Here is a 14,677-nt window from a genome sequence, read left to right as displayed (position 1 = left end):
GACAGTATGACAACCACAGAGAGATGAATCAGCGGTGGCCAGAGTTGAAGAGTCATCACAGAAGGGAAAAAGTACAAAAGAAAGGATTTCAGAGCAACAAAGGATCCCCAAGAGGGGAACGCGAGGCCACCATGGACAGGGGCATACCACCAGCCCGTCTCACGCCCCACTGTGGGGGTGGGGGGGTTGGGTCTCGGCCTCTGATCTCTAGGCTGATGACATTTGACATTCAAGAGTGCTTCAGGGTGAAGCTTGCCTGCTGGCCACATGTACCTTCCCTCTGATGACAGCTCTAGGAGTGGTAGATATAGAATTGTTTGCATTATTCCAGTCTGCTATCACTGTGTGTCAATAAAATTTGCCTATTATCAAATGGAAAGGTTGTGGTCAGCCTGAGGGTTTGGGGGTTTACTCAGAACAAGGTATCGGGGTCATAAATCCAGTTCCAACAGTTTTCAGACTCGTACAGTCATTAAGCTCAATGCTTATGAAGTGTATGGTTAATGATTTTCAAAGGGTCTTGGGTACCTAAAGCTCCTGTTTCCTCTGAAATTCCCAGCCCTGCTGGTGCCTTTCTTGGGAAAATGTTAACTGGGGACCTTGTTGTAAAGTAGGGAGCACTGATGAGAGGTCATGTGAACTTGCACCCAGTTATGGCTGGAAGATGTTGCTAAGTAAGGCCACCAGTGTAGAGGATAAAATTCCAGTAGAAAAAGAGATGGATGTAAAATTAAAGGGCTTTCTTTGTCCTTAGTGTTTTTAAAGATGCATCAATAAAAAATGACAATGTAGTATATACTGAACAGAGTAGGGGCATGCAGCATGATGTGCTTAAACCACTGCACATTGAATTGTTTGGGGGGGGGAAAGGAGAAAAAAAGGGTTGGGGGAACGAGAAAGAAAGAGATGAAAATACTACTCAATTTATTTCCTTAGCTACAGCATGTCTCGGCTATTGTCTGCATTTCTATATTCTTTCAATTGCCAATTGAAAGCTGAAGTTTGAGGTCATTTTTTTTAATGGAGGCAGTAACTAAGAAAATCATTGTCTCTTTATTTTTACTTTTCCACTTAAAACATTCTGCATGTGTTTAGAATGAAATTTGGTAGGAATTTGCTGAATACTAAATAAGTAGGTTGACACTGAATGGGAGAACAGTGTCAAATCCAGACCAGCTGAAAAGCTCTTTCAGGAGCTCTTGCAGCTCTTGGACCAGTTAAATGCAAATATTTAACTTGCATTAGCACGGAGAGGCAATGGATAAGCTTATGATTTTATCATGAAACGTTTAATAAATTCACACGAGAGAGCTGTGTGTGTTGGGAGGGAGGGTTTGAAGGGAGCGACACTCAAGGAAAAGTAACCACAGCACGCATCTTTGCTGCACGTCTACACTAGCAGAACATTGACCATCCCAAGTGCGTGTTGTGATGAAGCATTGCATCCTGGGACTTGTGGTGTGCAGATCCAATGCCCCTACTCCTCTACATTTCCCATGGTCCTATATATTCTTTCATTGGACAGTGTCCAGTGGATCACAGTTGTCACAGGGTTTCCAGCATTACCATGACTAACTTGTAACTGTCATTATAGGATCACGGCAGGGGGCAGGGGGGGGCCTTAGAGAGTGTGTGTGTGCGTGTACACACTCCAGGAAGAGCACAGACGAACTGCAGATGCTTCTTCACCCTGACAAACGGTACTTGTACCTGAAAGCTTGCAAAGAACAATGTCCAACTGAGTTGGCCTAATAAAAGATATTGGGTTTACCCAAATAACCTTGTCTTTCTCTAACCTCTCTCTCTCTCTCTCGCTCTCTCTCTATCAATAGCTATAGATAGATAGATAGACAGATATCTATATCCATCTATAGATATAGATATTGAGATATATCTATATCTCATTTTACTTAAAGTGGAGATAACCTTACAAAAATACAAGCTGTTGTTGCGAGACGAAGACTTTTGCTTCCTTAATTATTTTTTAAAGCAAGCTTCCATCGTGCTTCCTTGTCGTGGTGAAGTGGCAGCGCGGGGTATTGGAGGCTAAGGAATCAACCCCGAATTGCAGCAAGGTTGACTCGTGATTGCCTGCCGATGTCAGCCAGTGTGTGAGGGTCAGATCAATATACTCATCGTTATCCTGGGTGTATCTCCTCTCTGAATAGTGGTGCTGGAGCTAGGCTGTGCTTCCATTCAAAAATCTTGACTTCCAAGGGGGTACTTGGCCCAAGAATATCTGAGGACTTTCTTCTTTATGTATATTTTTAAAAACAAACATAAACCTAAAAAATATCATGTGTGCACCAGGTGGCAAGAGGGGAGAGATCTGGATTTGGACACCTTGACAGTACACAGATTTTATGAACAAGAAAAACTACTTTGCGTAAGAGAAGGTGAGAGACGGCTACCAAGAAATTGCTGTTTGGATACATCGTCAGGTGACAACATGCATTGTTAAATATCTCAGCATAACATTTTTTTAATAGTGCAGCTTGGTATCTCCATATTTGATGAACTTCATTGCAGAATCCGAATTTAAGGTTTTCCAGGAAAAAAAGTGTCCTGCAAGTTTGAGACCTTTCTTTGCTATAAAATCGGTCCATTTGTTATATTTGCCCTCTTTACACCACATTACTAATGTTTCCTACCTCTCCTACTCTCAAATACAGAAATACAATTTGAAGGATATTTACTGAAGAAAACTGGGGAGATGAACTAAGCAATGTCATTTATGTGTGTGTTAAATTCAGCACATAGAAAAGTAAATACATTTCTCACAGATAGAATAGTAATCCTGTTAAATTAGGCCAAAATCTTTTTTTATGAAAGCTGTCTCTCTTTCCCCTTCCCGTGTTCCACTTCCCACGTAATTTTCCTCCTCACTACTGCTACTAGAAAAGACTACTATAATTAAGAAGAAACTTCTTTTTTACCTAATTATGTTTAGGTTTCGTTAATAATTGGCAGTGACCTTATCCCATAATAAGTTGAAATCCTCAGAGAGAAGCAGGCAGGCAGCGAGCAGGTTCTGGTGAGCTGGGAAACTTAGCGCGTGCTCTACTTGCCTATCATCATTTGCATGCGTGCCCGTGTCCGATAGAGGTTTCTACAAGTCCATTACGAGTCATTCTAGCAATTAGGTTTCCAGTCACCTGAAATTCCCTCCTAACAGCTTGCCAAATGGTTACCTGCTCCAGTGCTCTCTGGCTCGTTCAGTATCTCGCCCTGCCACCGCAATCTCCTAAATTCCACCCAGGACACGTTTGACATGGCACATTGCTTTTAGCTGTGCAGTATGTAGTGAGCAGAGAAAAGACCACGTATTGCAGAAACACACGGAAAGGCACGGTACTTGTATACTGAACATCTCAAGCTTTTCTTGCAAGCACAGAAAACAAGATGCATAAATATTTGGCGTTGCTTGTAAAGACGGTTCCAATAATCCTTTCTGTAAATGGAGAAGACAATATAGAATAGCAAGAAGAGTGGTTATTATGCAGGGAAGGAAAGACGATCTGTATATTTGGTAAAAACAAAAAACAACATCTGCTAAAGTTTTTAGGAATTAATTCTGCTGTATTCATTCTTAGTCATGCCATACCCTTGTGTACAGGCCCGCGTGTGAAAATAAGGTATGTGAAATATGGATTTTGGCCAGTAGACGCCAACCTACTCTGGAGAGCGTGATGTCTCAGCTTGTGTGAGCGCAGTGCTGCGTGTGCACCCGACAGGTACCTTTACATAATTCTCCATTGGTATCTGAGACCCCTGCGTAGAATAATTTGGGTCGTACTTAGTTTTCCTGGATTTTCAAACAACGTGATCCAGCGTATGAAGCGGCAGAGAAACAAGCATAAGGATACCCCGTGGTGGTCATATCTGGAGTGCGTGACATCTTCATGTTCTTTTAATCTGGTAGCTCGTTTATTATGAAATCTGTCTCAAGAAAAAAACGACGAGTTTCCTCAGCTTGTGGGGAGACAACGATGCTCCACATTCTGCAAAATGCTCTCTAGTACTCCAGCTTACAGATAAAAATATAAAACAGCCTTGACGTGTCCTGCTGGAAATGGACCTGTGGAGAGCCAGATTCCATCCCTGGCAGCGCTGTATCTGTTTACTGTAGTGCATGTATTGAGCTTGTTAAGCTGGATGTCTTTTCAGCGGAGATGAAAATTCTCATTTACGAAGTTGCCCTGAAGGACGGAGAGAGAAGGTATGATTTTGCATTCAGTGTGATGGCTGCATATAAGCAGAGACAAGAGCATCGCACAGCTCGTATTGAATATGAACAGAAAGAGGGACAGTGTGGCCAGCCTCTGACGGGGTGCAGGTGGTGGTGAGGAGCCCTCTTCCACCAGCTCATGGACGCTGCACTGTTCTGGCGGAGAATGCCGAGTGCTTGCCCTGTGGGGAGAGGGGATAGGGCCGGGTCCCGCTTTCTGACCATGTGCAGCAGGTAGGAGGAGTGGGGAGAATGCTTCATCCTTTTTACCGTGGTTTATGTGCTGGGCCAGTACACGTGGCCTGACAGCCACCAGTGGGAGTTCCCTTTTGGGATGCTACTCCATGCTTCCCATAGTGAACCACATAGTACTAGGGGTTTCTACTCTGCAAGGCGCCAGGCAGTCTTTGTTGGCAGCACCTGGCATGGCTAAGGGCCCCCAGGCATTGCGTAACTCATGCATGTGAGATTCGAAACCCTTGGAGGGAACCCCCCTGCCGTTTTATGAAGGGCTTTCCTTCTGATATGCAAAATTTAAACCTTTAACGGAGAAAACCGTATGTGGCTAGCAGCTCCATTCAAAAATGGACTCTTTAGATGCTGTTGAACTCTTCCTCATGCCTCATTTAACCTGGTCCTTCCCAAATCCACTCCCTGCTGTAGCATTTCCATTTGTGCAGAGGTGTTTTGTTTGGGGCAGTCGGGGTACAGGATGATGGTACCCTCTGTGAATCGAGCAGCCCACAAGGCCAGCCTTATTTCTTGCTATTCTGAAAATCTGCTTCCTTCTGTAACTTGAAGAATTTGGCAGCACACTATTACTGTACACTCCAGAGCGGGATTTGATTATTTTTCACAGCAAGTCTCAAAGCCACCATTAGATAGGAGAGACCCATAGGTACTACAGACCCCCTCCTCCCCGTATTTCAGCTAGATGGAATAAAAAAGCACCAGGTCATCGGTTTTCTGCTTCCTGGGAGTTCCTGTTATTGAAGCATGGGATCCAGGCTTTATTTCCAAGGTCGTTAACCTTGCACTGGAACTGTTTATTATCTCTGACTACGGCAACAAATGCTGTCTCCTGTCCTGCTGGTGCAGTGCTAGACTTTCCGATTCTCTGCCTCCCCGACTTCTGTGTTTTTAATCCACATCACTTAGCAGCCCTTGCAGACCATTGAGCTTTTTTGGCATTTGGGTTCAGTTATTGCTTTTCTGATCTTACTTTGAAAAGTGGGTATTTACCTTCATGCTGCAGGGATTAACAAACTTCCTTTGTCACCAACAGAAGCGCCTGGTTTCACTTACCACATCTGTCCTTTCCTCCCCTGTTGCTTGCCCATCTGTTCGTTCCAGTTTTTTAGGTTGTAAGCCTTTTGGGGCAGGAGCTGGCATATGTTGTTCAGTCAATGGCACTTGGGGGTTTCATGCTGATTCAGGCCTCTATGCGTCCCTTTTGGAGAGGTGCGAGTACTGGCATTTTTTCTGCCTTTGACCACTGTTGTGAGGCCATGTTGGGGAGGAACAGATTTAAAGTGATATTTTAAAATAAGATGAAGTTCATTTGGCATACAAGGAGAATGAAGGTGTTCACGGCATAGGATGTACACGGTGAACAGGAGGCCACGGCCCCGTTTGGAAGTAGCATAAGGAACAGTTGACAGAGTAGGAGGAACTGGGCATGGAAGTGAAGACAGGAGAGAGAACTGTCCAAAGCCTCAGGCATGAGGATCAGAAATACATGAATGTAAAGAAGGTGAAAAGAGGAAGCAAAGCCACTTTAGGTATTTTGGGGGGTTGAGTGGGACCCTCAGAGTGGCCGGCGTGGACCAGTGGTGATGTCCTGCACATGGAAAAGTGGGGCAAAAGGACCTGACCTGGAGAGAGTCTAAAGAGGCCGGGGTCAACTGCTAATATCTTCTGCTTTGTACCATGGGCACAACTAAACTTATCCTTTCCTTCTACAGGTATCCGTGACTTGACACGTTGGCATCTGTCACTTATGGCAATGGCCAATTTTCTTCCATTCTGGTATTGTAGGGCTTATGCTTGAATCTGTTTAACCTAATAGAAGCCCATAGCTATGATAAATTAAGCCTTATTCATAGCTAGCTGGTGGTCCCTCCGGGTCAGGCAGTCGGCAGTCCATGATTCCATTTAAAACATGTAAAAAAAAAAGCCATTTTGTTGTTGGGGATGTCTGCTGCATTTGTTTGTTTTGTTAATTAAGTAGTGAGGTTGCCGTGCCATCACCGGAGGGCAGGGTGGCTTATTCTACACCCGCGCTGGGCAGGTTTCGCCTCCTGGTCAGAAATACTTGCTTCGATAAAGAGCACAGGCTGCACCTCTGATTAGACCGCCTAAAAACATCCTTGTGTATTTTAATCAGGATGATAAACCCACCCAATTAAAATCACCACTAACGATTTTGCTGATAGCTGCTAAAAAGAAATAGAGTTTACTAGTTGAAGGCCATAATAATAATTATTTTTCACGGAAAAGAGCCCAGCAGCACAACAAAAAAAGGGCATCTTAATATACTCAAGCTCTTAAGCTACTAGAACAGCTTGATTTTTTTTTTTTTTTTTAAACCTGGTCAAGTTCTGGATTTGTTATAACTGCAAGAGAGACATCTTTTGGGAGTCTGAATCTGCCATAAACCTAATGGAAAAAATGATGTTGGGCAGTAAGGCTCGGATGGCAAAAAGAGCTATCCCAAGATCTGGACCCCAATCTCCAGCCTGCAGGGCCCATTTCGGGAGTGGGACACTCTTTGTTCCATCAGTAGATGAAGTGAAAGGATGAAAGTACTTTCCTAGGACTTGCCTGTTCACTCGCTCCCTGTGCCTTTTAACCACCGCGCTGCTCCACCAAACGCAGGCGCCGCCAGCAAATCCTCTAGCTGTCTTTGAAAAAGAACAATTGTTGCTCAGGCCTTTCAAAGGACGCTTGTTGGCACCTACCCTCAGGAGGGGATTTCAAGCTCTGAATCCTGAGCGGAGCCCGGTGACTCTTGGAGCCCTGCTCAAGCCCCTAAGCTCTGCAAAGGGTTGGGATATCAGATACGCTCTGCTGTTTAGCAGTTGCTAATCACATCCCTATATAAATGCATTTGCAAGATGCGGGCGGAAGGTTTCTTTGGCCTTTGCGTTACGTGAAACTGCTTGACTTGGAAAGGACAGAGAAGACAGCGAGGAGGTAGGATTTTCAAGCAAGATGAGCAGTGGTCTTAGACTAGAAGTTGACAGAAGTAGGAGCCTCGAACCAGGAGTGAAACAAATGGTCTCCCATTGCCTGATTTCTGCTGTGTTCAGGGAAATGGGACCTTACAAGCATTGTTTCTTGCTGTCCTGTTTGATATGCCAGCATCTGGCTCCATACACCTAACTGGAACCACCTCCGAGACCGTGATTTTGACCTACCGCTTGGATCAGGGTCACGTTACTGTATTGTTTGGGATTGGTTTTAAGTATTCCCATATTGTGGCCTTCCCTCTGGTGTTCATTGCTTCATCTTTTGCCCTGTAGCACCTTGGCTAACTCTGACTGGATAAATACTCCAGAAATCTCAGTCTTGATGGCACAAGCTGGAGCCTGCTAAATCTGTGACTGAGAAAGGAAGTCTTTATTTGTCCCGACAAGAAGTGAGGATAAGTGGAAGTGGCTTCCTTTATTTGCTCGAGGCATACTGCAGATTGCTTTTCTGTTGGATCTGTTTTCATCAGCCATCAAAGACGGGACTGAAAGCAAACAGTTAATTTTTTGTGTATTTAATTCTGACTTTATTTCTTCCATGGCACACTGTCTGCTTTTTCTGATCTGAGAAAGGTAGTTACTTTATTCTATTAATCCTTGTGTGTATTAATATAAACTGTGAACAAGGGCTTGGCTGGATACTACTTAAGCTTTTGTACAACCATATATTGTACAAAAATAGTAAAATAAATCAAAAGATTTTATGATAACAGAGAGGGAGACTGACAGAACCCAGATATGACTTTGTATCCTGGCTGAAGGAATGAAGCTAAGTGGTTAATAATGAAAAGTTAACAAAAATAACAAATGCATTTGGAACCATGCTTTTTTTTCCTTTTTCCGTCTTTTTTCTTTCTTTCTTTTCTTTTCTTTTTTTTTTCTTAAAGAATTTGGCGTTTATGGAGAATCTGATCAGGAAAAGCTGAGAACATGGAAGTCCTCTATTTAAAAAGAGATGCCAACAGAGGGGAAGGAAGCGAAGGAGCCTTGGCGGGCTCCAAGGGCTTTGCTCATTGCTCGTCCAGTTGTGTCATGATCCCACTCGGAGGATCTCTCTCTGAAAATAATGCAGCGCAATTCCCTAATCGTCTGCGTCGTCTCTTACAGGCCCCGACCATCAACGTGGATCATGTCGTTCCGGTTTGGACAGCACCTCATCAAGCCCTCCGTTGTGTTTCTGAAGACCGAATTGTCCTTTGCTCTCGTAAACAGGAAGCCGGTGGTCCCGGGCCGTATCCTTTGATAAAAGCTGCTGAGACGGATGCGTTACGGTCTCCCGACGTCCTCTCAAAGAGCAGGGGAAGCTCAGCTGACTCGGAAGACCAGGTAAGATGTTACTCATATTTATTCTGAAATCAGGCGGTGGAACGTAATATGCTTGATCAGTGTTGCAGAACTTCTGAAAACGGTTACCTAGCAACCGTGACCTTAGAGGTGAATTTTCTACTGACCTTTTCACTACAGAAGATGTATAAATAAACAGGTGCTTCTAAAAGGATTTTAAAGTGATTCTGAGATGGTACTGTTTAAATTCCACATTATGCTGAATAACACATCCTATTTCCCGTGGCTAGTACCGTCACTTATTTTTAGAGGCAAGGAAACGCTTTACGGAGCATTTTCGACGTGTTTTCCTGGAGTTTAAATGTACAATATTTGTCAAATGGTGGTGAACTCTGTTCGGGTGACTATTTAAAAGATGCATTGTTTTCCAAGCAACATGTCTTGCTTCTGTGCATTTTGGATAGGAAGGAATTAAGTAGACCACCTACGTATGCATGCACACTTGCTAAGAAAAATTAGATCCAGGGTTCAATGCAAGACCCATCTATCCATGGAGATGCACTGGGAATTGTACTGTTGCATGGGAGACTTCCCACATTGCTTCCATGCAGGGTTTAGGAGGCAGGTGCTCAGCGCTTTGTGGGTGCACCGTTTTGTGCACAACTTGGCTTAATCTACTGTAAATTAAGAGTAGGCTTTCCAAAAGTGCTTGGCACTTGTCCATGCCCTTTCCACAGGGTCATGGGAATAGAGCTAGGCCGTGGCTGGAGGTTTTTGCAAACCCATCTGAATGTTGATAATGGGCAGTGAATACACGCACCGTTATTTATTTAATTTTTTTAATGTCAAAGTGTTCCCAATGTGCTTTGAGGATTTGCTAGCCTGTGTGCTTTAGTATTGGAGAGTGAATTCCTCTCCAGCCTTCCTCCCCCACCCCACCGAGTAAAATTCCCCTTTAAATAAAATAATCTTCCTCATCTGCCTTTTCTGAGTGCTGGATATTCATTAAGGTTTTATGGCAAAATATAAAAGCTATAAGAGTTTATAAAAACTGCACAAATATACTGCCCATAGTATAACAGCATTAAAAAGTATTAAGTGAGAAGTTCTTGTAGTTTTTCATACTCAGCAGTCCCACGTAAAGTAACATATGTGCTCTCTCCGATTCAAATGAAAATGTTGTTGGTTCAGCCACTTGGTGAAACGTGGATCCAGCCCATACCTAGATGCACAGGATGGTATATGGATTGTCCCGGGTGATTTGTAATTAAGATTTATAGTTACTGTATGTTGAAGTATTAAAACCATGGTTGATGACTTTGTCAATTAACTAGTAAATTGAACTATTACCTTTGATTGTTAAATAAAAAAGATGAAAAATATTTATTTTAAAGTTTTCTGGGGAATCTAGAAGTAAAGGTTTAAGAAGCCTATAAAACTAAATTATTACAAGCTTCTTTCCTTCTTAAATAATTAAAGATCTATAAACTTTAGTTGTATAGTTACTGCTTTCTGTTTGGCAGATACATGTACTTGCTCAGGTTTAGCTTAGTTGCCCCATAATGAGTTTTGCAGCACATTTTATAGTGGCACATTGTTTTAATGGCTCATGTGGTGTAATATATAATATAGTCTTTGTTTTCTGTTGAACAAATGTTCAGGTAATAAAAACAAAAACCCAGCCCTTTCTCACTCTCATTATAATAATAAAAAAACCCAGGAAAAGTTCATGATGCTAAGGATAGAATACAGTATGTAAAGTAGAGCAATTTGCAGTTTTAAGTCCATAAAATGCCTGTATAATGCAGCATTCATCTCAAGACCTGGCAGTAACAAGTGTATTTTCTTTGCTTTATTGCAATAATTTTATCTGCCTTGTCTTTGGCACACTTATGACATTCCTTTTCATTTTTGTTTTTTCAGGAGAAAATAAAATATTAATGCATGTGAATTAGAGAGACAAAGGAAATCAGTTTGAAAGCCAGCTCACTCCAGGTGGTGGCTTTAATTAACTTGTAAGGTTGAAATTCCATCTTTAAAAGGAACATAGGATGGGAGTCTTGAATATGCTGTAATTGTTCTTAAAATACAGTGCGCTCTGAGAAGTGTTTCTGTGAAAATGGAGTTCAGTATTTGCATCTCAGTCACTCCACATGGTATTTGCTCAGTTCATAAATAAAAAGATGTCCCACCCCCCGCTGATATCCCTAAAAAACAAGCTATGGTCTACCTTGGGTTGATCGAGGTGCTGGCCTCTCTCTCCCAGGAGGAGTATGCCTCCTCAGTTTCCCCAGCATTCATGAGGCTTCAGCAACTCGAGGGCTTGAATGTATTTGTCTTATAATTCCCTTGGACGAGGAGTGACTACTTTGTAGGTTCTTCCCAACGCTGGGGTATTGGGCCAGGAAAACTGGGTCTAAAGCAATGACGTCCTGTTGCCCAAACTGACATAGGTAAGCAACTTTTAATCCTTTTTGTGGGTGAGGCAGTAAAGGGCCACAGCGCCCTCACTTTGTTAGCAGCTTGCACGCCATTCTCGTGCTATAGCACGTTAAAGGGTGCCATGTATTTTCCACAAACCATGCAACTCGGTCTCTGGCCCTTGCTGAGCTGGGTAGGGCCAATGCTGCACCCATTCCCCAGCTTCTTTGGCACCTCAACCTTCCCAAACACCAAGGGAAAACGTATGCGTGTTACCCATGCACAGGGTTGCAAGAGGAAGCCAGGGCTTCCTGCGTACTCTGCCTTCTCAATTAGGCACCTTCCTCATCTCTTGTGAACGTCCTCTAGTTCTTTATTGTTGGTGTGAATGGGTCTTAATACTGCCTGCTGGCACCTGTGCATCAGTATGAAGAGGGATCGTGTACTTTCCAAGAGCTCAGTAAGACAGAAGAGATTTGCACAGCCCCCCAGGTGAAATGTTAAGCTGTTGGGCTGTTCTTTGGAGATCCAGTTTCTAGGGTCTCGGAGGATGGCATATGCCTAAGTCCAATGGCAAACACAGGCCATGGCAGAGACCCAGGAGCAAGTCTGCAAACCTGTATAGGTCATCAGCCCTGTTCTTTAATTGAAATGAGTACCATCATAACATTAACCTGTGGCAAAGAGGGGAGAAAGGTAAAAGGAAGGCTTTGCTGCTCTGGAGATATGCTTAATGGGTCTCGGTTTAAATCGTCTTTTGTAATCCACAGCGTTTAGAGGATGTGTGGGAACTGAACTGCAAGAACAGCGTTGGGATGTTTTGACGGTCAGGGAAATAAATGCACATGCAGCATTTAAAGTGTGCAACACTTCATAAGAACCAAGCCTGTTTTTTATTTATTCTCAGTTTATTTAATTCAGATTCTCACTGATACGGTAGTTTAGAAGCTCACAATTCTTTTGTTAATTAAGTCCACCTGCTCATTAGCAGTAGGCGTTTTCTGTTGCACAGTTTTACTGATACAAATATTCTGAAGGGGTACTACCACTTCCTTTGAAGTTTTACCATCCATGTAGCACAGTTTGCTCACATCTTCAGTAAATTTAAATCAACTTTTTTGTTGTTGTTCCTGTGCCTTCTCATTTCATTGTACTGTGCTCTTTGCTTTCATCTTGTGTTAAGCATGAAAAATGAATTTGAACATTAGTGGAATCCATTTGGGGACTAGGACTTTTATTGTAAATAAAATTATTCATTTGTTATGTCCTATTGTTTTCAGCAGACAAAGTATTGATCTTTGGATATCTGTTCGGGATGCCATAAGGAGTGCTAGCATAAGAGGAACACAGCAACATTTGTAAATTGATTGAATGCAATATGTAATGACAGAGACAAACATCAGTTCTATGGCAATACTATATTACACAAAGCATTTTTCAGCAGTTTATTGAATTGGTTATTAAAAGGAGCAGGCTTTCCAGCGTGGAACGATATGCTCAGTGCTATCAGTGTGAAGCAATTCATTGAGGACACACTGACCTTTACACCAAAAAAAAGTGTGTATCTATGTGCATGTGTGTGTGCACATAAAAAATTAGAGCAGATCTTTTATAGGACTTTTCAGCTGATGTTTGTTGTAAAGAAAAGTTTTCGGCATCCAGAGATATGCTGCAATTTGACTGCTCCAAATGTATGCAGCTGATCTGGACTCTACAGGTCTTTTCCCCAGAATTTCAGCAAATGCTATGCCTAGTTGTTGGAAACTGTGCAATGCACGTCTGACGCATCTGGTGTTTCCTGGTCAATTCATTTCCACCTGGAGTTAATGGTCCAGTTGTTCATTGCTCCGGACAGGTCGTGGGCAGAGAGCGATTTGTAACTGAAGAAAGAAAAAGTAAGGTGAAGCAGATGTCCCCATGGCTGTGGAGGCAGGCTGCTCTGGGATCACATTTGGAGATCGTCAGCACCTCCTGGGCATTGCGGTGCATACTGGGCTGCAGCAAAGTGGTCACTTTTGAAGGTTCATATCATTCAATGCGGTTCATATTATTCACCTGAAAGATCGTGATGCTAAGGATAGAATATAGTATGTAAAAAAACCCTGCAAATTGCTTTACTTTACATGCTGTATTCTGTGTTTAGCATCATGATCTTTCGGTGTGGTTCATATCATTGAATTGTCATTGTGCAGTGGGCATTTCTGCTGTCTGGAGGCTGACGTGGTTCTCACGTGTCTCTCCGTGTTTCAGCCAAACTAGGATTTCACCTCGGCTCTGCGGGGACCTTCTGTTCCAAGCCCAGCAGCGTGGACTTAGTATGGGGCTACGATTTGATTTTAGTACAGAGATTCATCATCTGAATGATGCTGCCACTGCTGTACTGGGCATTTTGGTGGAACTAATTAATGCCGGGCACATCTCCAGGGGGATAAAGGGTCAGGTCACACAAACCCCAGATGCTTGAACGCTTACACAAGCCAGCAGAATATGCAAACTTAACTGGTTTGCAAGATAGGATGACAAATCACTCCTGAGAGAAGATACGTTCATGGGATTTCTGGTTCTGCTTCTGAGCGAATAAGAAGCGGTAGACGAAAAGCCTCCGTCACGTTACTGCAGGTCCCCCTCTTCTGATCAGAAGAAGAGAGGTAGCGACATAGGCAAAGCTCAAAAAATCAGAAGAAAAGTCATCCACACTCTTCCAGGCTGGCAAAGAGATTCTGCCTGGACATGGCTGTATTTTTGGATGGAGCTATAGACAGCTTTAAGAGATCTAGAACAGATCTAGAACAATTCAGGCATCTCTGAAGTTCATGACTAAATAGCCTTTTTAGTAGTGCTGGTTGGAAATTTGGACTTTCCACTTAATTGACGCTCAAGGGAAAAATTGACACTCCAGGGGAAAAATTCAGAAAAACCCTGAGATTGTGATTTTTTTTCCGCCACAAAAAGTATAGATGTAAGACCATGGAAATATTTGGTTTGAGTAAAGTTGAATTGATTTGTTTTAATGTCAGTGCTTTGTTTTCATAAAACCTTGTAATTTCAATAAGGTGAAATAATTCATTTTGACTCTACCTTTATTTCAACCTCCAGAAATGGAAATACAAAATATATAATGTTAAATTAATATTTCATATGATATGTATTTTAATCAAAAGAAGCCAGCAAACCCAGAAATACACTCAGTTAGACAATAGTGACACAATCCATTAAATGTGTAGATTTTGAAAAAAATTGCTTTTTGCTGAAAAAGTGTTCTGTAAAAAAAATATTTTTGGTCAGGCAGATTATTAATATGGAATAGCTTTAAATTCATTAGCTCCTAACTAGTACAAGCCTGTGCTCAAATTTAAATAAAAATGCCATTGAGCTTGGTATATCACTCTTGTAATGATAAGTAGGATTACAACCCAAGTTTTGGTGAAAAATAAGGAATATTTGATTTTCTTCTATTTTTTCCAAAAGTCACAATGCTGCTTTTTGGATTGGT

At 42.4% G+C, this 14,677-nt stretch overlaps 1 protein-coding gene across 37 annotated transcripts in view; it reads left to right on the top strand.

Moving 5' to 3' along the window:
• Positions 1-14,677, top strand: part of FHIT (fragile histidine triad diadenosine triphosphatase) — a 771,770-nt gene that overhangs the window by 284,379 nt on the left and 472,714 nt on the right. For 36 of the 37 annotated variants that reach the window (XM_059715877.1, XM_059715882.1, XM_059715881.1 and 33 more), the window contains one exon: positions 8,587-8,711. In XM_059715877.1, the coding sequence (XP_059571860.1) occupies positions 8,587-8,711 (125 nt within the window). Of the gene's footprint in view, positions 1-2,310; positions 2,397-8,586; positions 8,712-14,677 lie in introns of all 37 variants that reach the window. The other variant, XM_059715890.1, reaches the window with a different exon arrangement.

The sequence above is a fragment of the Alligator mississippiensis genome, chromosome 12 (genome assembly GCF_030867095.1).
Source record: "Alligator mississippiensis isolate rAllMis1 chromosome 12, rAllMis1, whole genome shotgun sequence".
NCBI lineage: Eukaryota > Metazoa > Chordata > Crocodylia > Alligatoridae > Alligator > Alligator mississippiensis.
The sequence above is the reverse complement of the archived record's forward strand: the minus strand, read 5'-3'. Positions and strand labels throughout refer to the sequence as shown.